The sequence below is a fragment of the Bombyx mandarina genome, chromosome A1 (assembly GCF_030267445.1).
Source record: "Bombyx mandarina strain Sakado chromosome A1, ASM3026744v2".
NCBI lineage: Eukaryota > Metazoa > Arthropoda > Insecta > Lepidoptera > Bombycidae > Bombyx > Bombyx mandarina.
This window is the reverse complement of record NC_143234.1, coordinates 9,748,927-9,776,255: the sequence shown is the minus strand read 5'-3', so window position 1 is coordinate 9,776,255 and position 27,329 is coordinate 9,748,927. Positions and strand designations below refer to the sequence as shown.

The window sequence follows — 27,329 nt, the reverse complement described above, 5'->3', positions numbered from 1 at the left end:
TGGTCACATTTCGATCACCGACTTTTAAACTTGCCCTTTTTATGTAATTTAGTTGAAGCAGCCAGTAATTGCGCTTGGGGTCCCGCAACTTATTCGCTATAGTATTATGGTTTGCTCACCGATTTTCGAGTCCAGCTAATTCGAAGCAGTCGATCACAATATCACATCTCAAATGATTCGAAAAGCTGTTCAAACTGTTTTTGATGGCATTTAAATAAGCGTTGCTTAATAATAACAATGACGATTGCACGATGTGTTGCTACAATTATAGTACGTGTATGCAATAGACTAAAATGATGCACATTTATTTGTTGTGAAAGTTTCAATTTGTACAGTTGTTTTAGAGTGTGTTCATAATATATCGTATAAATGCATTAAAATGTTGAAATATACTTGAGTCAAGCCATATACCCTTAAACACATAGTGTATTGTGAATCTGTATTGAAATGTTCATATTATCTCAGTATTTATGAATGTGTCTGTAAATTATTATACCAATTAGACGAGTTTGAATATTATTTTGTACATACAATTCGTGTTTCATCAACCACACACGTCTTTCGACATTATAGTAACTAGTGATTAGTGTGAAGACAGAGATATTTCATTTGAATACAAAGAAGTTGTACATGTATCGGAAAAATACGACAGAGTTTTATTTTATGTAGATGTTTGGACTGTGAGCATGTGTCGTTGCGAGCTAAGAGCCACACCGTTTGTGAAACAGGTATTTTATTCGTTTTATACTTCATTTATATGTTTAAGGGAGACGAACGACGGTCTGCCTGCTGATGATGGATCATCGACGCTCACAAATTTATTTCTATCGAAGTCTGAAGTCTCGATCGATGATACCAATACCTCAAACAATTCTGCTATTTCCAATACTTTTTTTATTATTATTATTGAAAGATTACTGGTAGACCGGTGGCCTTTCCAGTTTCACCAGGACAGGTGGGCGAGCAAAGGGCAGTCAGGAGGAGTGGGATTTGCTAACAGCTGCCCGAGCGCTTCCGAAGGAGACCTAGCAACTCAAGAGCAGCTGCTTCGCAAATGAATCTACTACCGGATCGGAATCGCGACCCGCTGAGAAGATCCGGCAAGAAACTCAGCGGGCTGATGCATGGGTTAGGTTGCACGTCGACCTCTTTGTCAAGTCTGTTCCGATTTGTCTTGCCCACTGAGTTTCTCGCCGAATCTTCTCAATGGTGGGGATTCCGATCCGTTAGTAGATTCTGCGAAGCACGACTGTTGCTAGGGCTAGTGTTAGCAAATTCAGGTTGAGACCATGAGCGCACCTAACCATCGGTGCGTATCTGGAATAGCACCTCAGGCTACCCGCGAAAAAAAATATGTTTATTTGTGATCTATTTGTATAAATTCAAAATGATAATTTCATATTTTACTTCCAGTGTTTTGCGGTCTCAAGTGTGGTTCTGAACATGATATCGTATGGCCTTACGATCGGATACAACGCCTCGCTGTTTTCCGAACTCAGAAGAACTCGAGAGATATCTCTAAACATACATTCAGAGTCTTGGTTGGGTATGACATATTTTACTCATTTCAACAAAATCAAAGTGTCAACGGAGGAATTATCACTGAACAGACAGACATTCTTAGGTTTTCACTACAAAGTTGCAAACATAAAGGCAAAGATATTTAAACAGGCAAGGACAAAATAGTTAAGCACAATGTATTTCTCAACTGATTTTCTTTTTGTTTGTTGGTTGTCGAGCTTTAGTGCTGTCAATGAAACGTTTTGGATATCTCCACTCTTTAGTTTTCAGTGATTATAGTCGAATTTACATCATTGATCGAACACTACTTTTTTGTGTTTCTAAAACTCAATTATTGAGGACAAATCCATGCTTGGATTTCGGATCCTCCCGATCCACTAACGGTGCTTTTAGGTGCCTCAAGCACCGGTCATCGTTCTCGTCGAACCCGTCGCTTGCGACGAAGGGCTCGACGATTAAATTAACCCTTAAATTAAATTAAATTAATTAGACACAGCCCACTGAGTTTCTCGCCGGATCTTCTCAGTGGGTCGCGTTTCCGATCCGGTAGTAGATTCTGCGAAGCACGGCTCTTGCTAGGATTCGTGTTAGCAACGTCATCAGGTTTGAGCCCCGTGAGCTCACCTACTAGATAAGGCGACGCTGATATAGCTTCTTAGGGCTATCAGCTTAGGAAGGAAAAAAAAAACATGCTTGGTAGTTTTATATACGGAAAGCATAATTTTTATCTGTCTGTCTGTAGTCCGAGTGAAACGGTAGTTTACTACATACAGTTTATGAGCAATGACTAATTTGAAAAACAAAATCGAAAACCTAATTGATTCCAGTCATTGATAATTGATGCAGTCCTGTTTTATTTCAGCATCTCTGATCGGATTAATGCTTTTCGTTGGCTCTGCAGTCGGGTCACTGGCTATGGAAACCATCGGTCGAAAATACACCGTCCTCTTGAGTTCAGTATTGATGATTTGCGGGTGGATATCGTTCAGCTTAGCTTCATCTTTTCCTGTCTTGTTGATCGGTAAAATTCTTCAAGGAACATCCGTCGGAATCGGTACCAATATGGGAAGTATTTTATTAGGAGAATACAGCAGTCCTAGATACAGGGGATCTTTTATAGCAACTATACCTACTGCTTTGTTATTGGGAACCTTAATAGCACATATTTTTGGAATGTTTTATAGCTGGCATGATATATCGAAAATCCTACTCTTTTTCTCCATACCCGGATTAATTGCAGCTGTATTTTCGCCAGAATCACCGAGCTTTCTGGTAACTAAGGGACGTTACGATGAATGCAGGAAAATTTTCCATTGGTTGAGAGGTACAGACGAGGATGACGAACTCGAAACAATGATTAAAACTGACATGATAGCCAAAGCAACTAAAAAGACCAATAAATATCACTTATCGAAGATAATCAAGATCAAAGTGACATACTTGTTGACAGCTTTTAACAAGAGAGAATTTCGTATTCCCGTAATTATCACGATGCACTTGACGGCTATAAATCAGTTCTGCGGATCTCTGATAAACGACATGTATGCTCTAGACGTCCACACCGCGTTGTACGGCACTAATGTCTACATGTTCAAAGTAATGACGTCACTAGATACGCTAAGACTCCTTGCGGCTCTGTCAACCGTTTATATAACCAGAAAATTGGAGCGGCGTTCCATGCTACTAATATTTGTGTCCTTGAATATATTCGTCAATCTGTGCCTAGCTGGACACATTTTCGCAAGAAAACGTGATCTTCTGCCTGCTTCACACATGGTAATAGGTATCATTCTGCATCATTTTCAGTGCTTCATTATGGGGACTGGATCTTTACCGTTGTTATTTATACTTAATGGCGAAATATTTCCTTTAGAAAATAGGGGCTTATGTGGAATGATTTCTAGTATATTCTGCTCTATTTTAATGTTTGTGAACATCAAATCAGCTCCGTATCTGTTCTCCTTGCTCGGCGTTGACGGGACGTTATGTTTTTATGCTTTAATTCTTGTTTATAGTTTAATTGTTACTTTTATTGTTCTACCGGAGACTAAAGACAAAACTCTTCAAGAAGTCGAAGATGAGTTAAGAGGATGTAATACTATCTATGTAGATCGTGAAGAAGCGTTTGAATTAAAGTCTAGAATAATGGTTAATAATTTAGAAAGTTGTTAATAATTAAAAGTCAGGTATTTTATTATGTAACTATTGAAATTAAAAACAATGAGTGTAAAAAAAAAATTTTTTTGCTGAGATTTTTGATTTATTGCAATGGTCGAATAATTATATATTACATTTTGCGTCTGTCTTTTAAACCTTAAAATTATGGCTACTTTTATTTATAGGTCGATACTTCCAGCCTATGTTTTGAAGAGGGACAGGAAACCGCCCCAAGTTAGGTGCTATCTTTTTTCACAACTCTGTCCAGTACATAGTGTCTTAGTTTGCTATGTAATCCAAGGCTACCATTATTGTACACGCTTATTATCTTTACCACTACAATGTCACTGTACTATATAGTTGTAAGAGTGTAGAATTATTATTTGTTAACACTGATACGTCAATATTTTTCTTTTGTTTGTTTTACATATTTATTCATTGAATGAAATAGAAAGTCTTATTACAGAGTGTGTACTGTACATAATACGAACTGTAACCCCTTTTCATAACAATAAACAAAGTTTTTTAAAAATATTTTTCATAACAATATAATACATTTGCGACGATACATTTTGGACGGTGCGTCTACGCATCACATGTCCATACCACGCTATCATCTTAGCCATCTTAGACATCTTAGCTTAGACTCTGTAGGTGGAAAGCGAGGAGTCTTAAATGCCAATAAAGTTGGGCTTAGTTAGTTAGCCCCTATCAGCAATCATTATCATCTTCTCATCTCTGTAGTGTACAGCTCGCCTAACCTTATATTTGTAACTGCACACACTAAATTATAACAGTATTACACGAATTATCGACTTGAACAGTTCTCTTTTATTTTGCCTACAACACTCCAATATATCTCATCACCTCATCACTACATAAATCAATTATCATCGCCTCTAACCACGTCACTTCATCGCCTTACCACTCATAATAGCCACCAAGCATAATCATCACCCCTGCCTCGTTAGGCAGGAAATCTAAACCCGAGCAAAGGGGATTGCCCCGAGGCCCGATCCGTGCCCCCGTAAGGGGATACGAAGAACCAACGTGCGTGCTTTATTGATCGTTAAAAAAAAAAAAAAAACTCGCACTTAGCACACTGGAGTGTTAGTGTTAGACCCCGTACCCTTAAAAATACGGAAGATAGCGTACGTAACTTTATGCTACACATTTGTTCCAGGTGTGTTTTTGTTGTACGGATTGCTTCTGTAAAACTATGCTATTGTAATTTTTAAGGCGTACTTTACGAGTATTTAAAGAATAAATGTTCAAGAACATTGCATGTTCAATAAATCACTCTGGAATTGAATGCACCTGTAGGCTCGGAGCTGAATTCGTATGGATCCAGAGCGAGAAACCTTCTCACGATACGTGTCGTATTGATAATGACCGCTATTTTCCGTTCCGTTAGGCCTTTAACCTGAATTGTCAAAGCTTGTCAAAGTGTCTGTCGGAAGTTTACGTCATCAAATCGTGCGCCAACCACTGAAGTAATGGCGCCAACACAACTGTCGGAGCAATAATAGTTGAATCAACATGCCACATGGTGAAGTCGTCGTGGCCTAAAGGATAAGACGACGCACTCGTATCTAACGATGCACCGGGATTCGAATCCTGCTGGCCAATACCAATTTTTCTAATGAAATACATACTTAACGAATGTTCACGATTGACTTCCACGGTGAAGGAATAACATCGTGTAAAATAAAAATTAAACCCGCGAAATTATAATTTGCGTAATTACTGGTGGTAGAATCTTTTGTGAGTCCGCGCGATTGGATAGCACCACCCTTACTTATTTCTGCCGTGAAGCAGTAATGCGTTTCGGTTTGAAGGGTGGGGGCAGCCGTTGTAACTATACTTGAGACCTTAGAACTTAGGTCTCAATGTGGGTGACGCATTTACGTTGTAGATGTCTATGGGCTCCGCTAACCACTAAACATCAGGTGGGCCGTGAGCTCGTCCACAAACCTAAGTAATAAAAAAGTCTCGGGGGCCAGCTCTCCATTGTCTATCAATTCATCCTTTCCTGCCTTCACGAGGTTCTCGTCATGAGGAATCGTGATATCAACCAACACCGATCGACATGCAGACCGATCTATTAACACAATAGTAGATTTATTAACGATAATACAGTACCAGTAAGTGTAAAATGATTATTTTCAAGATCCGGTTGAAGTTGGTATTGGCAATAGAGTAACCGAGTATAACATCCGTATCTTTAGTCGTTTACACGAGCTTAACTCGACTCGACTCAACCTCCAACGCGCGTTTTGGTATGATTAGTCGTAAAAATAAACTCCACTCAAACGTCCTTGGAAAAATTTCCTAACCGGAGTGAAGTAAGCGAACTGTCAAGTCAAGGTACGTCGCGACGTACCTCGAACGTTCCTCAAGGCTGGTTTTCTATCAATGTCCAAATAGTATGTGGACCGCAAATGGAAATATATGATATTGTTGTGCAATGGCCTGGATCTGTGCATGATTCCCGCATATTTTGATAATTTAAGTTTGATAATATTTATTAATAAAGTAAATAGTTCGAGGTTAGACATTTGAAACTCTTTATTTTATTTACCTACATAAGAGACATATTTTGCTTACTACCTGATAAATAAAGTCAATGCGATTATAAGTTTTATTTATATAATAATAAACTGGTGGTTGTGGAAAAGCACTTCAACAACACGATGCAACCAAAATCACACAAAAGCGGCGAATAAAAATACAAAGCCGGATCCGAAATCTAAAATAATAATAGGTTAGAAAATAAGTAATATACTTTCAGATTTACCGCACGCACACATATTTACGAATAACTCAGCAACCAAAACATCAAACAAGTTCATCTAGTGTCAAACAGACAGCGGCAGCCTGACTTTGACATTAAACAATGACTGAATGAATAATAGACTACAGAACTCTATGGGTTTGATGCTAGCTTGATCAAATTTTCATCATTATTACCTCACTCGAGGACAGTTGAGGAATATTGTAATGGTCGACTAAAAATACCAAACTCGAGTAAGTTTGGAGGGAATTCTCGAGCATCATCGGATGAGTTAAGAGTGGAGGACTATTTTACGAAACGTCTAAAGATACGGGCATTAGAGTAACCACAATCGAAAAAAAAACATATTCTAGAACAAGTTGTTGATGGATTATTGCTACTTGGGTTTTTCTATACTCGCTATAAGCAATATATTTCCTCATTAATTCCTCAAGTCTTATGCCGAGTGGCAGTATGGACCCTGTGATATTTATGGCCAACAGTGACCATTTAATACCAGGCCGGCCGTAAGTTCTTTCGACCATCTAACTAAAAACCTCGACCTCACGTAAAAGTTTAATTATAATACCATTGTCCCGAGAACACGTTGTTCACTAAACTGATATTGCATTATAAATGAGAGTGAAAACAAACAAACAAAATAACAAATAAAACCTTGTAGGGGAATTTAAGTTCACAGTGTGGAATAAACACGAATATTTCTCGGAAGTCAAACTTTAAGCCAATGCGAACTAAGACGCAAGTGGCTGTAACAAAGCTTTGTGAACAAAGCGCACTTGTTGCTTGGCACTTTTTGGGCTTGCCCGGGTAGGTGCAAGAAACCGTGAAGTGTTCTCCTAGGTGTATTTTTTTATTGGCATTGTCAAACATACGACTTACTTGACGGAAAACACCGTCGCACAGCAAATCCGCTGTCTACGGTAAATATGCATAGAATTTTGGCATCCTTGCAGTAGCCGAGTGAGCTATTCTGGTCAATACCACTCGAGAATTTCGGTTATTTGTCTAGCACTGACTTCCACCACTTTAACTTCTGTAAATCCGTAAGCTACAGTGGTGATCATCGGTAGAGACTATGATAAAGTTCAGGCTAGCCAAGATAACGCTAATTTGGATAGCATCACCACTGTGGAGCGGATTGCCTGATGATTTGTTTACAGCATTTTTTCTTGATATCCGTAACTAGTTCTCTAAATTCTGAATGGTATTCATTTAGTCTGTCTTATGCTCCGACAGTTACAGTTTGGTTTGCAGGTACTACTATCACGCGAGGCGGTAGCTATGATAGAACAGATATTTGAAAAGATAAGAATCGCGTTAACGGCATTTTCAAGATGAGCTCGTGTACAAGTTTCAAACAGTGCAATTCCGACTCGACACTCTAAACACGTCCTTATAGATCCATCCGATTAACTAACTAGACGCCTGCAACTAACTCGTCGCCTTGAAACCTAGGCACTAACCTCAGTCCGTTGAGTTTCTCGCTGGATCTTCTCACATAGCTGTGCTATGTAGCTAGCTATGACATTAGTTGAAACACTGTCAATGAAGGAGACGATAGAACACGCAACCTTTGTATCATAGAAGGCCCCAAAATGCCGCGAGCCAGCGAGAACTCCAATCAATCGGACTTCCAAGATGGTTACAATTTATGTAACACCGAACAATCACAGAAGCACTCTCAAACCTTCGATCAATTACTCGAGAACCTTTCATTCCGTTTGCGTAATATGAGCGTACGTAGCACGCTAAAGTGGGTCAAGTTGAATTGTGAAATTCTATCACCGCGAGGCAGATTCGCATTCGCAGACAATGTAGTTATGAAATATAGATGGATCTTTGGATTGACTTTAAGCATACAGCAGCCTAATAGTGGCCAAATCTGATACTGGATCAAGAATGTAATACTCAGGGTCTATAATAGACTAATAATAAATCTATATATCGACGCTTGAAAGGCAAACGTGACTAAGCGACAATGCGTGAACTTTACAGTAGACTAATTTAAAGTTGAAATACCTGAAAACAAAATTTATTTTAACGAACCTAGCTGTAGTAGAATCTAGCTAGTAGCTGTAGGATTGAAATGATTTCAATAGACCTAGAAATTTATTTTTTTGCGCATCGAATATGGTTATTGCCTATCATTTATGTACAAAGCAGTTATTGTCGCTTAGTCACTTTTGCCTTTCAAGCGTCGATATATAAAAATATTTGCTGTTCGTTAGTCTCGCTAAAACTCGAGAACGGGTGGACAGATTTGGCTAATTTTGGTCTTGAATTATTGGTGAAAGTCCAGAGAAGGTTTAAAAGGTAGACAAATATGAAAACGCTCGGAATTAAATAAAAATTACAATTTTGTTTTTCCTTTGATGTCCCCCCCGTCAAACGGATTCCTTTGTTTGTTTTAAGTTTATTTCATACAAAAGTTTAGGTCTTTTGTTTATCGATTGAGGCAGTACTAAGTCTGCCGGGTCAGCTAGTAGACTAATAAAAATAGATTGAGAGACATATTTTATTATTATAAGACGCACGGGAGACTGGTTACCGAAGCTCATAGAGACGACGTGAGTGGATCTTGAGACTTGAGGTCAGTTCTATAGTAATTACGCTGAATATAATTTTTGCTGGCTAGATTTTTATTACACGATGTTATTCTTTGATCACAGAAGTCATTCGTGAACGATATTCTTTTAACCCATAGATTCAGCCCACTGAGTTTCTCGCCAGACCATCTCAGTGGGTCGTGCTTCCGATCCGGTGGTAGATTCTGCGAAGCCTTGTTCTTGCTAGGGCCAGTGTTAGCAACACTTCCGGTTTGAGCCGCGTGAGCTCACCTACATGTTAGGGTGAAGCTGAAGTAGCCTCTCAAGGCTATCAGCATAGGCAGAAAAAAAAGATCCTCATGTAGCGTTAATTATCATAGAAATTCGGTTCATAGAAGAAATTCGATAAAAGTCTGAATCGCGCTAACGACATTTACAAGATACGCCTACATAATACTGGTGGTAAGGCCTGTTGTGAGTCCGCACGGGTAGGTACCATCACCCTGCCTATTCTTGCCGTGAAGTAGTGATGCGTTTCGGATTGAAGGGTGGGGCAGCCGTTGTGACCATACTGAGATCTTAGAACTTATATCTCAAGATGGGTGGCGCATTTACGTTGTAGTTGTCTATGGGCTCCATTAACCACTTAACACCAGGTGGGCTGTGAGTGAGCTCATCCACCCATCTAAGCAATAAAAAATAAAAATAAATACAAGATCAATATTTTAACATGTCGTTTTACTGAGTATAAAGGCTTCCGGGATTTAAGAGTACGATTCAGGAATTTCCCAAGAAAAAAAAAAAAACATTATAAATATTTGAATTTGAATTTATCGTCTTCTGTACTTTTATTCAGTAGCTGAACTAGACTTTATCATGATTTACCGTTGAAATATGACGGACGCTAGCCAGACCTCTCGAGTTCATGACCTTTTTATTCCACTTCATCGGCAGACGAGCACTACTGCCGTGTCTGTAGTACCGCGACGTGAATGTCTTTTTGTGTATATATAACGATTGTAAGTCATTGACCTAATCAATAACAGTTAGAATCTGTGGAATAAAAAAATACAATGAAGATTTCCGTCAAAGAAAGTCCAGCAATATCTATACTTCTATACTAATCTATACTAATATTATAAAGAGGAAAGATTTGTTTGTTTGTATTGAATAGGCTCCGAAACTAGTGAACCGATTTAAAAAAATCTTTTGCTGTTTTGAAGCTACACAATTCCCGAGTGACATAGTACATTTGAAGTCGTCGTGGCCTAAAAGATAAGACGTCCGGTGCATTCGTATGTAGCGATGCACCGGTGTTCGAATCCCGCAGGCGGGTACCAATTTTTCTAATGAAATACGTACTCAACAAATGTTCACGATTGACTTCCACGGTGAAGGAATAACACCGTGCAATAAAAATCAAACCCACAAAATTATAATTTGCGTAATTACTGGTGGTAGGACCTCTTGTGAGTCCGCACGGGTAGGTACCACCGCCCCGCCTATTTCTGCCGTGAAGCAGTAATGCGTTTCGGTTTGAAGGGTGGGGCAGCCGTTGTGACTATACTGAGACCATAGAACTATATCTCAAGGTGTGTGGCGCACTTACGTTGTAGATGTCTATGGTCTCCAGTAACCACTTAACACCAGGTGGGCTGTGAGCTCGTCCACACATCTAAGCAATAAAAAAACAAATAAAAAAAAACATAGGCTATAATCTTTATTGAAAAATTTTTGAATCCTTACTAAAAATCCAATAACGTACTGTGCCCTGCGAAAACTATTGATGATAGAATAAAATAATGTAGGTACTACGACTTTGTAGAACACATTATTATTTACAAAAAGTGTCGCGACAGCATATGTCTAACTATTAAGGTTATGCCGCAATAAGTGTTATTTTATTTAAAAAAATAAAACAACGTCAAATATCGTTGAAATTTTTATTAAAGACCTGAGCGAAGTCGGAGCGTGCCGCTAGTCAATTATAAATAAAACCGTTTTAAGTGTTATAAAAAACCATTGAAAGTGATTTTATAGTATTATTTTTTGCTATCGAAGGCAGACGAGTTTACAGGCCAACTGATTTGCCTATTTAACCTGCTTATTTCTGCTATGACGCGAGAACCTTTGTGAAATGTACGGGCGCCATCTTCGCTACCCATCAGGTGCGTCTACTCTACTAATAAACAGACCAGGACAATTTGAAAACATCGGGCCACTTTTTTTTACTGCCCTTGTAGGCAGACGAGCATACAGCCCACCTGATGGTGAGTGGTTACCGTCGCCCATGGACTTCAGCAATGCCCGCAGCAGAGCCAAGCGGCTGCGTACTGTTAAGTACTCTCTACAAGCCTCACCTGAATAAGGACATGTCATAGCTCTCGGGAAACACTGTGGAGGGGAGCTTCTGTCAAAGCCAGATGGTACGTAGCAAAAAATATCTCTGGAAACGCACTGTGGATGAACGCAGTGGTTTTAGGTAGTATGGTATGGATGAACTCTACTCCGGTGGCGGGTGGTGTGATGGTAAAAACATAATGGAATCATCTCAAACAATTCCTCTTGAATCAATCCAGAATTTTCTAGAAATTGCAACAATGACGATCATATGAACAATCATGAATGTCGCTGCGAGCAACGCAATAGGTTATTAATGAACAGCACTCTATTAGCCAGATTGAAAAAAAACTCTACTTACAATGCATTGCTTCATCTAAGTAATTAAATTAAAGACCCAGTTTTCCTATTACGGGATTTCCGCCAATAATCTCATAATATTCACCCTTGTTGACGCATGCGCGCGAAAAAATGTCGTGCCGCGGCCATTGCAGACCAAACATGGCGTCTTTTTCACAATATTACAAAACAAACGCTGCAATTGAAATTAAGATATAAAAACGGCAAAATACTTCATCCAGTACTAAAGTGTGTAATAAAAAAGTGAATAACAAAACAAATGTGAGTTTAATGCGCTAAAATAATTGATTGTAACCTTTGACATCAATAAACCAGCACCACGCGAACCGCGATTGCCTAATCGTTTTTTTGTGGCAGAGCTCAAACTGTCTTGGACTCAGCTGTTTTCGAAAATCTTCGAAACATAACCTCTGTTAAAATCATTTTACGTCACACTTCATAGAAAGCGGACAATATTTTTTTTAAACAACTATGTGATTGGTGAGTCGACAAACAGTTTATAACAGGTAGAATTGTAGTGAACAGATAGTGCTTGCATTAGAAAGGTTTTCATAGAATTTTTGTCACGTGGCATGTTTGTAGATAAATATCAGGTGGACGGTAGCTTCTCAATCAATCATTGATATTGTTGGACAGTTGACTAGGCGATTATCTGATACACAAATGATAGAAATTACAATAAGATTACTTTGAAAATCCAAGCCGAAACATATCTAATTCAATCAATGATAACACAAAGCATTATCTATGGAATATGATATGATTCTATCTTTTTTGTTGATACTATAAAACCAATTACGTGCTTCCATAAAATCTCTAAAAATACACGCGCTTCCAATTGTGAGCTCTGATGAGCACAACTTGGTTTAATTTAGTTTAAAAAACGCACGACCATTGTTCCGTTGGTCAAATAAATATAAATAGGTACAGTATGTACTCTGCGTAGGTGGTTGTATTAAATGATGTCCATCGTAGAGTCGACCTGAAGGCGACAACGTTGAACGAAGTTCCGTTTGTAAATTATCAAAAGTGTATTAAGACAACTATTACCTATTAACAAATATACACCCTTTCTCCTGTATCGCTAACTTTCAATATGTATTCATATTAAAAATATCGATAGGTATTTATATATTAGTTATATTAGACAGAGATAGACGATAGGTGTTATTAAAAATTAATAACAACGTTAACTAATACAAATTTTATTAAGAGCCTTGACAATTAATACAATAACGACAAAAACAATAAAATGTGTACTAAAATTAGGAATTAACTTCAAGCTTGCGATTAGGTTTTGTATTGACACAAAACAATAAGGCCACAGTTTGAATAACTGCGTAATTAGTAATTGAAGAATTTACTCAATTAAGTTACAAGTAGAACTGCTTAGTCCGTTTCAAGGTAGGCGTATTCCAGCATTCTATTTTCTTTTCCATCGCAATCTCTTAGAATAATTATTCTAAGCATAATCCCTACCCCTAAGGACCGAGACCAGCAGTCTTCTAAAAATTGTTTTTTTTTTTTCTTTTTTTCCTACCTAAGCCTTGAGAGGCTATATCAGCGTCGCCTTAACTAGTAGGTGAGCTCACGGGGCTCAAGCCTGATGACGTTGCTAACACGAACTCTAGCAAGAGCCGTGCTTCGCAGAATCTACCACCGGATCGGAAACGCGACCCACTGAGAAAATCCGGCGAGAAACTCAGTGGGCTGTGTCTGATGGTTATTTTACTCGTCGAGCCCTTCGTCGCAAGCGACGGGTTCGACGAGAACTATGACCGGTGCTTGAGGTACCTAAAAGCACCGTTAGTGGATCGGGAGGATCCGAAATGACGTGTTTGGGGCGACGTCGACTGCTTTCCATTCTGTCCGCAGGATCGGGAATGTAAAAATAGTAATGATCTTGCTCGATATTTACAAACAACGAGGCTACATTTTAAATGGTTTACATTTTATTTCAAATTGCTTAACACAACTAAACCTACTGATAAATAGTAAGCACAGGATTTCCTCCCTTATTTAGTAGGAGTTACTGGTCAATCTGCCTCGACGGAGCTCGCTTGCTAATGCATAGATTATAAATTATACTCTAATACATTTTTTTTTAAATTGCGTAGATTGGTGAACGATACCACGGCCTATCTGGTGCTAAGTCGTTATCAGAGCCAACAGATGTCTCCACGTGGCTGTTACTAATCTTAACACTCGAGTTTTATGTCACAATTGTGAGACAAATTTAAGTATTTCCGGGATTATTTTTTATTACTGAATATAACATGATCCCTTCATCGCGGACGTCATTCGTGAACAAATGACGTATTGAATATACGTATTAAATTTGAAAATGGTACCGTTTTTTAATGCTGGGGATTCCCTTTACGGACACCCGGTCGAGGGGGATAGCAGACCGGGTTATGTCGGACCCCGGTGCCTCCATAGGAAAAGAGGAAAACCAAGGTCCTTTCCAACCTTTTCTTCAAATTCCCGCCGGCAAACTACGCCTTGAGAAAGGCGCGCGAGAAGGTGCGCGGCGTCAACCACTCAAGACCGGCCCCGCAAAATGTTACCTGCTGGTGGGATTTGAACACTGGCATAGTGACATACCAGTATAGCGGACATCTTATCTGTTAGGCCACGACCACTTCAAGGTCAGAATAAGCTTTTCTAAATTCGACAATCAAATTTGGTCGACACAATGCTTTAAGGCTAACTAACTCAATTTTGATAAAGTATAAACGTAATCTGGAAAAGTCCTACACGGCTTTAATATTTTAACGTAATTATCATGCGACTGTAAAAGTGAATTTTAACTGTTGAGACAATTAAAAAAAAATACCCAAAGCGGTTAATGTTGTACACTGTTGTTGTTTTTTTATTTTTATTTATAGCTTAGATGTGTGGACGAGCTCACAGCCCACCTGGTCTTAAGTGGTTACTGGATCCATAGACATCTACAACGTAAATGCGCCACCCGCCGTGAGATATAAGTTCTAAGTCCTCAAGTATAGTTACAACGGCTGCCCCACCCTTCAAATAGGCAGGGTGGTGGTACCAACCCGTGCGAACTCACAATACGTCCTACCACCAGTAAATATTTATTTTATCAATAAGATTTTGATAAGAACTTCATTTTGAACGAATACTTACATTTTAAGCCCAAAATTAGCCAAAACAGTCTCATTTTTATTGATTAGGCTATCATGAAATATTGATCGCCACCAGTCGCAGCCAGTACGCCATCTCATCATCATCATCATCAGCCTATAGCAGTTCACTGCCGGACATAGGCCTCTCCAATTGTTCGCCACTGAGCACGATCCTCGGCTTCTCTCATCCAGTTCCTGCCAGCCACCCTGCACAGATTATCGCTCCACCAAGCCTGAGGGCGTCCTGGACTGCTTTTTCCAGTTCGCGGTCTCCACTCAAGAACGCGTTTAACCCAACGGTTATCGGCTGTCCGGCTAATATGGCCAGACCATTGCCACTTCAGCTTACTAATTCGCTCGTTAATATCACTATGGGTCCGCGAAGAGCTGCCAACAATATAATGTATTATAATATATTTCAACTGAATCGGATAAACGTATTAAAAGACATTATGTGAGCATTTATCAGTAGCAAACTGAAGCTTTGTTTTTGAACAATAAAATGATACGGTATTAAGCTAAGCCCACCCTACAAAATTTTGGCGATAATTAGCTTGATAATTACTGAATAAAAGACTTGATAAAAAAGATGATTTAATATTAATCATAAAAATCTGTTACGTAAACGGAGTAATTATTTCAACGTCCACTTAATTTTAAGTGCTTAAAGGAGTCCACAGACATCACGACGCGAATGCTGCCGACGCGTTGAGACATCTGTGTTCTTAGTGTGAGTTTTTTAACGTTCTCGATAACGTAAAAGTAAACTCAAATTTGTATGGAGTTGGAACGTTTGCCTTGCCTACGTTTGCCGCTAGGGGCGCTGTTCCAACTGCATACAAATTTTAGTTAACTTTTACGCGATTGAGAACGTTAAAAAACTCGCACTAAACACACTGATGCGTCGAACTGAAACAGATGTGATTAAATATCCAATGATTTTCGAGTATATACCTAGTCAGGTCATAAATTCTGTCACATGTTTAATGTAAAATAATTGAAACAAGTTTATTCATTATGTAACCATTCATATACCAAAATGAACTTAATAAAACATAGATTCTTATGATACTAAAGTTTATTCAAAATGACCTCCGTGATTTTGAATACAGGCCTTCAATCTGCGCGGCCAGTCGTCTATCGCAGCACGAACGAGATCCATGTCAATATCGGCGGCTGCCTTAATCAAGGATGTCTTGAGTGACTCCAAATTGGGATGAGGCTTTGAGCACGCCTTTTCCTCCAAGGGTTGCCATATCTTGTAATCTAACGGATTCAAATCGGAACTGGAGGAGGGCCAGTCTTCGTGCCGGATGAAGTCGATTTCACGCGCCGCCAGCCAGTCTTGTGTGCTCTTCGCTCTATGAGCTGGCGCCGAATCTTGTTGGAATACCCAGTGCCTGTTATTGAACATGGTATGAGAAACAGGTTCCACAAGGTTCGTCAGGACTGTATTTTGATACACAACTGCATTCGTTTTTACACCTTTCTCACAAAAATGTACCTCTGTTAAGCCCCAATAAGAAACTCCCAACCATACCATGAGCGAGGATGGAAAATGACCTCGTTGGACACGCGGAATACGGTTGCTCGCTTCTTCACTACTGTGTGCGTACACCTTATCATTTTGTTTGTTGTAGCTCTCTTCTACGGTAAAAATTTTTTCATAAAAAAAAAGAATTTCCCGATATTTTTTTCCCGCGTACCGCTTCAACAAAGCGCGGCATCTCTTCAGTCTCAGGTCCATTAGACGAGCATTCAAACGATGTCCTGTTTTTCTTCGATATGCCCGAAGCCCTAAGTCTTCATTTAACACCCTTTTCACCGTGGTTCTGCTTAACCCATCTGAAGGGCCAACAGTTTCTGCTTACATTTGGGATTTCTTTGAATTCGCGCCTTCACAGCTTTTATCACTGCTGGAGTCCTAACAGACCGAGGGCGACCACTTCTTGACCTGTCATCTACACTAGAGTCTTCATTGTATCGTTTGATGGTACGATGAACGAATCTTTTGGTTATATTCAAATTTTTCAGTATGTTAAAAATTTGAATTGGCACGTAACCGCAACGATGCAACGCAATAACTGCAACACGGTCTTCTTTAAGCGTCCACTCCATATTTAAAAATGAGTAAAATTCTAAAAGTATACATTTTTATTTTCATGAACAATTCGAAATTCGAATTCAATAAACTTTTTTGTGGCCAGCATTCTAAAAGAAAAGTTTTTACTGTGTGACAATACTTATGACCTGACTAGTTATATACGTGACATACAGGCCGACATTGCATCCAATATGTTATGATGAGAAAGTTAAAAAATTCGTACTTAGCACACAGATCGAAGTCTCAATTGGATTAAATAACGGTGGTCCTTTCCTTCAAACCAGGTTGGAGACCTAAAGAGAGTCATTTCTGAGGGAAGTGGATATAATAGGTCTAAGTTAAAATGTTGTTTGGTGTAGAATCCTTGATCTACTCCATATAAAACCTCGCTTGCTCAGGAGGAATTTATTTTTAAGCGATGATAGTATTTGGTATGTGATATACTGGTGGTAGGACCTCTTGTGAGTCCGAACGGGTAGGTACCACCACCCTGCCTATTTCTGCCGTGAAGCAGTTATGCGTTTTGGTTTGAAGGGTGGGGCACCCGTTGTAACTATACTGAGACCTTAGAACTTATACCTCAAGATAGGTGCTGCATTTACGTTGTAGATTTCTATGGGCTCCAGTAACCACTTAACACCAGGTGGGCTGTGAGCTCGTCCATCCATGTAAGCAATAAATAAAAAAAAGTATGAAATTTCCCACACTTATAGGTAATATAGAGAAGGAGTGCAGAATGTTAATATTTTTTTTAAATTATGCCTAAAAATACATTAAATCAATTAAAAAAAACATTACACACACTACCATGTATTTGACGCACACACGCATGCATACTATTTATTTTTTGTCAAACTTTTGTTTTTGACGTCTGTGGTCAAATTGAGAATAGGTATATTGTTTGTCTTTATTAATATTTTTATATAGTGTAGTCTTGGCGAAATTTGTGATTATAGAAGTATAATAGTCTTTAAAAATAGAATTAATATAATAATAATAGTGTACAAACTTCCAATTCCAATTAATTGTAGTCGAATTTCGACTACTGCGGGACCACTAGTTAGTATAATTCTGAATGAGGGATTAGTTTTTTAACGTAGGTATGCTACTAATAAATTTACTGCTGCACTACTAAAGTACTCGTGAATTGTATGACTGACATCTCAGTAATTCTGTGAGCGCTCGTGGTCATGCGATGAGTACGTGTTGGAATAAAAAAAAAAAAGATAGTGTTCCAAGTCCAAAAGCTTCAGGCAGTCACGCCATGCGTGCTTGGCACACGCGCGTCACGCATGTTATGCATGCTTGATGATATTTTTTATGGTCTCATAAAACGGAATAGTGTCGTGTGATATATTTATGTTTGGCTTGAAAACCTGCAGGTACCTACTATTTTTTTTTGTGTTTCTATGTCCTATCATTCGTCGACAAGCCACTTTCTGGGTGATCGATTAAAATCGTGTAATGGAAATGAAAATTTTTTACTGGTGGTAGGACCTCTTGTGAGTCCGCACGGATAGGTACCACCACCCCTCCTGTTTCTACTGTGAAGCAGTAATGCGTTTCTTACACCAGGTGGGCTGTGAGATCGTCCACACATCTAAGCAATAAAAAAAATAAAAAAAAGTGCGCAATTGCCGATTTAATGGCGCGTTTTGCAGCAGCACGGGTCGATAGCACCTATTGACTTACACAGCACAGTCAGGTTTGGCACCGAAACATTTCGATCTCAAATCTCAAGGGGTACAAAGGTATTGACGTTATTAATGAGTTCTGACACTAAATACCAGATTAGTCGTGATATTATTTGATTTTATTTGTTTGGGCTGGTTTTATAAGCTTACACGACTAGGTACAGCCCTCCTGTATATTTCTGTTACGAATTAATCACGCGTTTGAAGGGACAGTCGTCACACATTGCCATGGAGTCTACAACATTTTCTTTTAAGGTGGTTGGCATCATTGAGGTGATGTGTATGGGCACCATAACCATTTAACACCAGGTGAGCTTCTGTTCCATTTGTTTTAAACTACTAGTTTCAAGTTTTTTTTTTTTTTTTTTTTTTTTTTTTTTTTTTTTTTTTTTTTTTTTTTTTTTTTTTTTTTTTTTTTTTTTTATTTATTTATTGCTTAGCTGTGTGGACGAGCTTACAGCCCACCTGATGTTAAGTGGTTACTGGAGCCCATAGACATCTACAACGTAAATGCGCCACCCACCTTGAGATATAGTTCTAAGGTCTCAGTATAGTCACATCGGCTGCCCCACCCTTCAAACCGAAACGCATTACTGCTTCACGGCAGAAATAGGCGGGGCGGTGGTACCTACCCGTGCGGACTCACAAGAGGTCCTACCACCAGTAATTACGCAAATTAAAATTTTTCGGGTTTCATTTTTATTACACGATGTTATTCCTTCACCGCGGAAGTCAATCGTGAACATTTGTTGAGTACGTATTTCATTAGAAAAATTGGTACCCGCCTGAGATTCGAACACCGGTTCATCGATCAACACGAATGCACCGGACGTCTTATCCGTTAGGCCACGACGACCACAAAAATGTTTTGGCTGGATATGATAGACCTCCCTGCAGTGTGGCTACGGTAATCTGAATTTTCAGAAGTGGTTGCTATTAGTTGTACATTTTTGGTGATCCTTATATCCGGGTACTAACGTTCGAAAATCTTGGAAAAGTGATCATATCGGTGTTAGTGGGTGTGGCCATGATTACTAATTGGGTTCTATGAGTACTCAAGAGCAGTAAATTAAGTTTTAGGAAAACGATCTGACTATCACATTAACCTAATAGCCGAAGGAATGTGTGGTTTCAATGAAATGAAACACTCATTAATAATCTTTTCTTAGATCGGTTGTTTTGACTCATGGCCGGCTTTGAGACAATCGAAGTTTCAACTGCAGCAGCATTACAACCCTTGGGCGTATGGTCCTTGTCCTTGGACTTACTTTGAGACAGATTTACTAGAGGCGTACTTGCTTTATGTCCGATAAAGCCCTGGCCTTTGCTGGTTAGATATTAGGTGTGGCCAGCTAGCGCAATATCTGCACAATCACAACAAGAACAAGTAAGAACATGGCTACTGGCAATAAAGCTCGTGCAAAAGGTGACGAGTGTAGGCGACGAAAACTTCCGTGATAGTCACCGCACGCACCGCATCGCATCGTCAGATTTCTACATTACCAAGCTGTTGATAGCGATTGATAGATACGGGCTCACAGCACGAACCTCACCCCCGATTATTCTCTTTAGACAACCCATACCCTGGGCCAGGAAGGTCAAGTACCTGGGCGTTACCCTGGATGCATCGATGACATTCCGTCCGCTTATAAAATCAGTCCGTGACCGTGCCGCGTTTATTCCCCATGATCTTCCCCATCTTCCCCATGATCTGTAAGCGGAGTAAAATGTCTCTTCGGAACAAGGTGACACTTTACAAAACTTGCATAAGGCCCATCATGACTTACGCGAGTGTGGTGTTTGCTCACGCGGCCCGCACACGCATAGACACCCACCAATCCCTACAATCCTACTTTGCAGGTTAGCTATCGGGGCTCCGTGGTTCGTGAGGAACGTTGACCTACACGACGACCTGGGCCTCGAATCAATTCGGAAATTCATGAAGTCAGCGTCAGAACGGTACTTCGATAAGGCTATGCGTCATCATAATTTGTAGGCAGTGGCTTGGCTCTGCTCCTGGCATTGCTGAAGTCCATGGGCGACGGTAACCACTTACCATCAGGTGGGCCGTACGCTCGTCTGCCAACAAAGGCAATAAAAAAAAAATCGACACGTCCTTAAGGATCCATCACATCCAATAACCTTTGCATTAGACGCCTTCAGCTCTAATACTAGGAGCAGGCTTAGGGACCCCGGTAACCGTACTCGTCGAACTCGACAAAGAGGTCGACGTGCAACCTAACCCATGCATCAGCCCGCTGGGTTTCTAGCCGGATCTTCTCAGCGGGTCGCGATTCCGATCCGGTAGTAGATTCATTCGCGAAGCAATTGCTCTTGAGTTGTTCGGAGTTGGAGGCGCTCGGGCAGTTGTTAGCAAATCCTATCCCTCCTGGCTGTGCCTTTGCTCGCCCACCTGTCCTGGTGAAACTGAAAAGGCCTTCGGGCCACCAGTAACATTTAAATAATAATAAAAAAAAAAAGGAACGCGGACCTATGTCGTGTACAGTTGCAGTTCCAGTACAATGTCAAGAATCGGCCAAACGCACCAGCGTGAAGATCATAGCGTCGCCGTCGAGACTGAGTATGGAGGTTAGCTTGCCACTGGTCAGCAACGAGTGGCTTGGTCTCCAGATTCAAAGGCGGTATCCCCAACAACACGCACGCCGTCAAACTCAGGTAGAGATGGCACGTTGCCATGTCGAGTCCCCGTTGTTGAGAAGAAGCTAGCCTATTGCGCTATACGTCCTTCCGGGAGATCAGATTGAGGACGTGAGGGTTTACAATGCTGCATACCTAACCATGACATATGGACAGGTAGCTTGACTGTGTGTGTGAGGGTGGTTTAGCCGTGAACCCGCAGGGATTTACTGAGCGCAACGTTAAGATTAATGATTAATTATACTGACGAAGAGTATCACTCCTGCAGTGGCAAAATACACTCGCGCAAAACTCAGGGCTTGCTCTTTTCCAATATAACCTGTATAAGTATATACCTAGTCTTGTCATAAATACTGAGACAAAGGAAAAATAAAAATTCTATTGCAAATAACATTTATTACTTTTACAGTGTGTTAGTTTAATACATAAATATAAAACCAATTTAAAGTATAAAAAGCTTATTCGAAGGGGTTTTTGAATTGGCTTGGGGGAATTGGCTGCAATACAGTCCTTTAAATGTTGAGGCCAGTTATCAATAGAAGCACGCACTCTTTCCATGGGAAAATTTTCACTGCCAATCGTACGGATTGTTTTAGGGACTACAAATTATCATGGCGCTTAGAGCAAGCCGTACTCTCTAAAACTGCCCATAAATCATAATCCAGCATATTAAGATCGGGACTAGACGACGGCCAGTCCTCAGCTCTGATGAAGTCCGAAACGTTCGTTTCCAACCAAGACTGCGTAGACCGAGCTTTATGACCTGGCGCCGAGTCTTGCTGGAAGGACCATTCTTGATTATTGAACATGGTGTTGTTAAGAGGCTTCACTACCTTCTCAAGAATGGTATCTTGATACACTTATGCCGATGTTTTGATACCTTTTTCACAAAAGTATGGCTCAGTCACTCCTTCATAGCTAATCCTAATAATAATTAAAAAAAAATCCTAAAGCTAATACTCCACCAAACCATCACTGAAGTCGGATAGTGCCCACGTTGCACTCTGTCGACTAATTGGGAAGCTTCCTTAGAGCTTTGAGCATAAATACGGTCATTTTGTTTGTTAAAATGTTGCTCAATTGTAAAAATTTTCTCATCCGTACACAAAAAATTTCTATGACCTCCCTTTGCGTACCGCTTCAGTAGTTGTTTCGATTTTATCACCCTATTTTCTTTTAAATTGTCAGTTAAGAAATGACCAGTACGTCTCTTATAGGCTACAAGTCCTAAGTCTTTTAAAATACGCGACATGGTTCTAGGTGCTATCTCCATCTCCCGAGATAAAATCTTTTGCTTTCGGACAGGATTTCTTCGAATTCTTTCCCTCACTGCTTTGACCACCTTTTTCGTACGAACACTACGTGGACGGCCAGATCTTTTTCTGTCACAAACAGAGGAGGTCTCATTGCACCTATTAATAGCCCGGTACACAAACATTTTACTAATACCAAGCGTATGGAGAGTTTTAAAAATTGCATTTGGCTCCATACCTACTTTGTGTAATGCAATCACAGCGATTCGGTTCTCTTTATCACCTCACTCCATTTTAATATCGCAAAATATTGTACAATGTATTGGCGCCAAAATGTGAAAATTCAATGAGCAATCATATAAAAATGACAGATTCCAAATTCAAATGTAATATTTTGTTTATTTTTAATTGTAACAGTATTTATGGCCAGACTAAGTACATTGCTGGATACCAAATCGATTGAATTTATAAAGTTACGTGATCTAAGTAAAACTAGAATTAGTATAGGTCTATATTACTGAGTTCTGACCAAGATCTGTTAGGCATTGTTCTAGGCAGTCATACCGGTATCGGCTGATTAATAGTCAGGCAGAGATCCTCTGACCTTGATATGTAGACAATCATAAAATAAACACGTACTTGGTGCATAAATAAATTGATCATAGGGAAAATCCCTCGAACCATGTTCACCTTAGTATCACGTTCGGTGTATAGGGCTGACGTTTTACAGTTAAGGGTTTTGCTGAACTCCAGCATGATAGACATCAAAGTTTCTATAGTGGGATATTTTGATGAATCGAAGTTCTTACGTATGAATGTCGTGATGGCTTACTAGAGTAAAGAGAAGTTTGGTGATTTGTTACCTAATACCCCTTAATATACCACGGCAGGCAATGGTTTGGCTATGGTAGACAGTGGCTTAACTATGGTAGGCTGGGGCCTGGCTCTGCCCCTGGCGTTGCTGAAGTCCCATGCGCGATGGTAATCACTCACCATCAGGTGGGCCGTATGCTCGTCTGCCTACAAGGGCAATAAAAATAAATAAATAACATTTTTGTTTAGATAACTTAGAGGATTTCTTTTAAACCTCACATGTGACTCTATACATTCTCGCAGTAAAGGCCACGGACTCTTAACATGATTATAATACGTCGTGGACTAAAGACTAACAAATCGTATTTAACGTGATGAAATTCAAATTCGTCGTGTAAAAAATCTTAAATACTGGACAATAATTAACTGTGGAACTTGTACAAGTGACCTCTCTGATGACTAATTCTATTAAAGCTTATATCAGGTTTTCTCCTCGTTTCTAATAGGGTAATTAAAAAAAAAAACTTATCACCAATAAATATACAAATTTATATATTTTTTTTATTGCTTAGATGGGTGGACGAGCTCACAGCCCACCTGGTGTTAAGTGGCTACTGGAGCCCATAGACATACACAACGTAAATGCGCCACCCACCTTGAGATATAAGTTTTAAGGTCTCAAGTATAGTTACAACGGCTGCCCCACCCTTCAAACCGAAACGCATTACTGCTTCACGGCAGAAATAGGCAGGGGTGGTGGTACCCACCCGCACGGACTCACAAGAGGTCCTACCACCAGTAAAATTTGCCAGTAACCAGTAATATTACATTTAAAATGAAAATTATCCACAGCTAATTGAATTTAATAAAAATATTTGACCACCCTATTGCTTTATCAGACCGTTTTCCTTGAACAAGTGATGAATCGTCAGTCGTCCGTGAGGATAATATTAATTTGTAAGGAAACGCTAAACGATTAACTTCCTAACTTAAATTATGGGAAAGGAAAACTAAATATCTACTTACTAGATTAAATCTTGTCTTTCCCTATTGCGTGCGTTTTCTTTGCGATCACTATGCCCTCAATGTTGGAAATTTATGACTAAATCAGCGTCACTTACTTACTGGTGGTAGGACCTCTTGTGAGTCCGCGCGGGTGGGTACCACCACCCTGCCTATTTCTGCCGTGAAGCAGTAATGCGTTTCGGTTTGAAGGGTGGGGCAGCCGTTGTAACTATACGTGAGACCTTAGAACTTATATCTCACGGTGGGTGGCGCATTTACGTTGTGGATGTCTATGGGCTCCAGTAACCACTTGACAACAGGTGGGCTGTGAGCTCGTCCACCCACAAAAGCAATAAAAAAAAACCTCACGGGCACACCTCAAGATTTGGATTCTTTAGGAAATCATGAACGAACATTGGTCCAGTTAAATCAGACCTCAAGCAAAACATAACTTTTGCAGACAGTACATAGTATATAGTGATATGAAAAGGTATTTTGTTTAAGCGCCATTTTTGCAACGTTACAGGAGAGCCATTTAAAGTAAAAAAATCATTAAAAATAAATAATAAATATTTTAGTTGAATTTTATATAAAGTGTGTTTTTTAGTTTTTTTAAACAATTTTTTTTAAACATTTTTAATTTTTTAGTTGAATTTCAATTTATAAAATTTTTTTTTAATCTTTCTTTTCCGCTTTTTTTTTTAATATTTAATTGTCATCGGTCCTCGATAAATCTACAAAGTTTGAATGAAATCTGGCCATTTAAAGTGGGTCAAAATCGCGTCTAAATGAGTCAGTTATAAACATGTGAAGCTAATATAAATCGTGTAAGAAACTTCCTCAGCTATTTGAATGGATTAAACTTAATTGAAGTTCAATTAAAAATATCGAACTGTTGATGCTAATATCTAATAAAACGAACCTTTAATTACAAAGATAAATGTCGCGTGTTAAGGGAAATGTCAACGTTTAAATGTTCACGATTGAAATATTACATTGTGTGTGTGTGTGTGTGTGTAGTATATATAAAGTACTACAAATATATGATCGATACCTTGAGATATGAGTTCTAAGGTCTCAGTATAGTTACAACGGCTGCCCCACCCTTCAAACCGAAACGCATTACTGCTTCACGGCAGAAATAGGCGGGGTGGTCGTACCTACCCGTGCGGACTCACAAGAGGTCCTACCATCAGTAATTACGCAAATTATAATTTTGCTGGTTTGATTTTTATTACACGATGTTACTCCTTCACCTTGGAAGTCAATCGTGAACATTTGTTAAGTACGTGTTTCATTAGATAAATTGGTACCCGCCTGCGGGATTCGAACACCGGTGCATCGCTCGATACGAATACACCGGGCGTCTTATCCTTTAGGCCACGAAGACTTCAGATTTGCGTTGAACGATTTGATAAATTACCTACAGAGCTCGATGGCAGTCCATATTTTATGTACAAAATGCGGATTTATTCTTGTATTCATTTAACTTTTAAGGTCAATGTGATTAACAATGCACCTCACACCTAAATAAATATGTTGTTTGTCCTTAAACAAATAACTCATCTTGTTTTTTTATATATCGTGAGCTGGTATACAAATACGATTTAATATTTTAAGTTGTCTACTCTACTCTACTTAGCAAAATTATGTTGTAAATATATGCTACAGTTTCAAGGAAAGGAACATATAACTAGTCAGGTCATAAGTATTGTCACACAGTAAAAACTTTTCTTTTAGAATGCTGCCCACAAAAAAGTTTATTGAATTCGAATTTCGAATTGTTCATGAAAATAAAAATGTATACTTTTAGAATTTTACTCATTTTTAAATATGGAGTGGACGCTTAAAGAAGACCTTTTTTTTTTTTTTTTTTCGCCTACCTAAGCTGAGAGCCTTGAGAGGCTATGTCAGCGTAACCCTAACTTTAGTAGGTGAGCTCACGGGGCTCAAACCTGACGATGTTGCTAACACGAACCCTAGCAAGAGCCGTGCTTCGCAGAATCTACCACCGGATCGGAAACGCGACCCACTGAGAAGATCCGGCGAGAAACTCAGTGGGCTAAAAGAAGACCATGTTGCAGTTATTGCGTTGCATCGTTGCGGTTACGCGCCAATTCAAACTTTTAACATACTGAAAAATTTGAATAGAACCAAAAGATTCGTTTATCGTACCATCAAACGATACAATGAAGACTCTAGTGTAGATGACAGGTCAAGAAGTGGTCGCCCTCGGTCTGTTAGGACTCCAGTAGTGATAAAAGCTGTGAAAGCGCGAATTCAAAGAAATCCCAAACGTAAGCAGAAACTGTTGGCCCTTCAGATGGGTTAAGCAGAACCACGGTGAAAAGGGTGTTAAATGAAGACTTAGGGCTTCGGGCATATCGAAGAAAAACAGGACATTGTTTGAATGCTCGTCTAATGGACCTGAGACTGAAGAGATGCCGCGCTTTGTTGAAGCGGTACGCGAGAAAAAAATATCGGGAAATTCTTTTTTCGGATGAAAAAATTTTTACCGTAGAAGAGAGCTACAACAAACAAAATGATAAGGTGTACGCACACAGTAGTGAAGAAGCGAGCAACCGTATTCCGCGTGTCCAACGAGGTCATTTTCCATCCTCGCTCATGGTATGGTTGGGAGTTTCTTATTGGGGCTTAACAGAGGTATGTTTTTGTGAGAAAGGTGTAAAAACGAATGCAGTTGTGTATCAAAATACAGTCCTGACGAACCTTGTGGAACCTGTTTCTCATACCATATTCAATAACAGGCACTGGGTATTCCAAATAGATTCGGCGCCAGCTCATAGAGCGAAGAGCACACAAGACTGGCTGGCGGCGCGTGAAATCGACTTCATCCGGCACGAAGACTGGCCCTCCTCCAGTTCCGATTTGAATCCGTTAGATTACAAGATATGGCAACACTTGGAGGAAAAGGCGT

The 27,329-nt window shown here is 39.5% G+C and overlaps 2 protein-coding genes across 2 annotated transcripts in view; both read left to right on the top strand.

Annotated features, from left to right (window-relative positions):
- On the top strand, nucleotides 1-4,499 carry LOC114253442 (facilitated trehalose transporter Tret1-like). The gene is made up of 3 exons (XM_028188315.2): nucleotides 1-728; nucleotides 1,414-1,546; nucleotides 2,384-4,499. Exons 1-3 carry the CDS (start codon nucleotides 687-689, stop codon nucleotides 3,691-3,693), a joined length of 1,485 nt encoding a protein of 494 aa, XP_028044116.2. The 5' UTR covers nucleotides 1-686; the 3' UTR covers nucleotides 3,694-4,499.
- A 7,338-nt stretch (nucleotides 4,500-11,837) lies between these two features.
- LOC114253606 (solute carrier family 41 member 1) overlaps nucleotides 11,838-27,329 on the top strand; it is a 154,306-nt gene continuing 138,814 nt past the window's right edge. The window contains exon 1 of the mRNA XM_089739583.1: nucleotides 11,838-12,198. The gene's annotated coding sequence lies outside the window, so the exon portion shown is untranslated. The remainder of the gene's footprint in view (nucleotides 12,199-27,329) is intronic.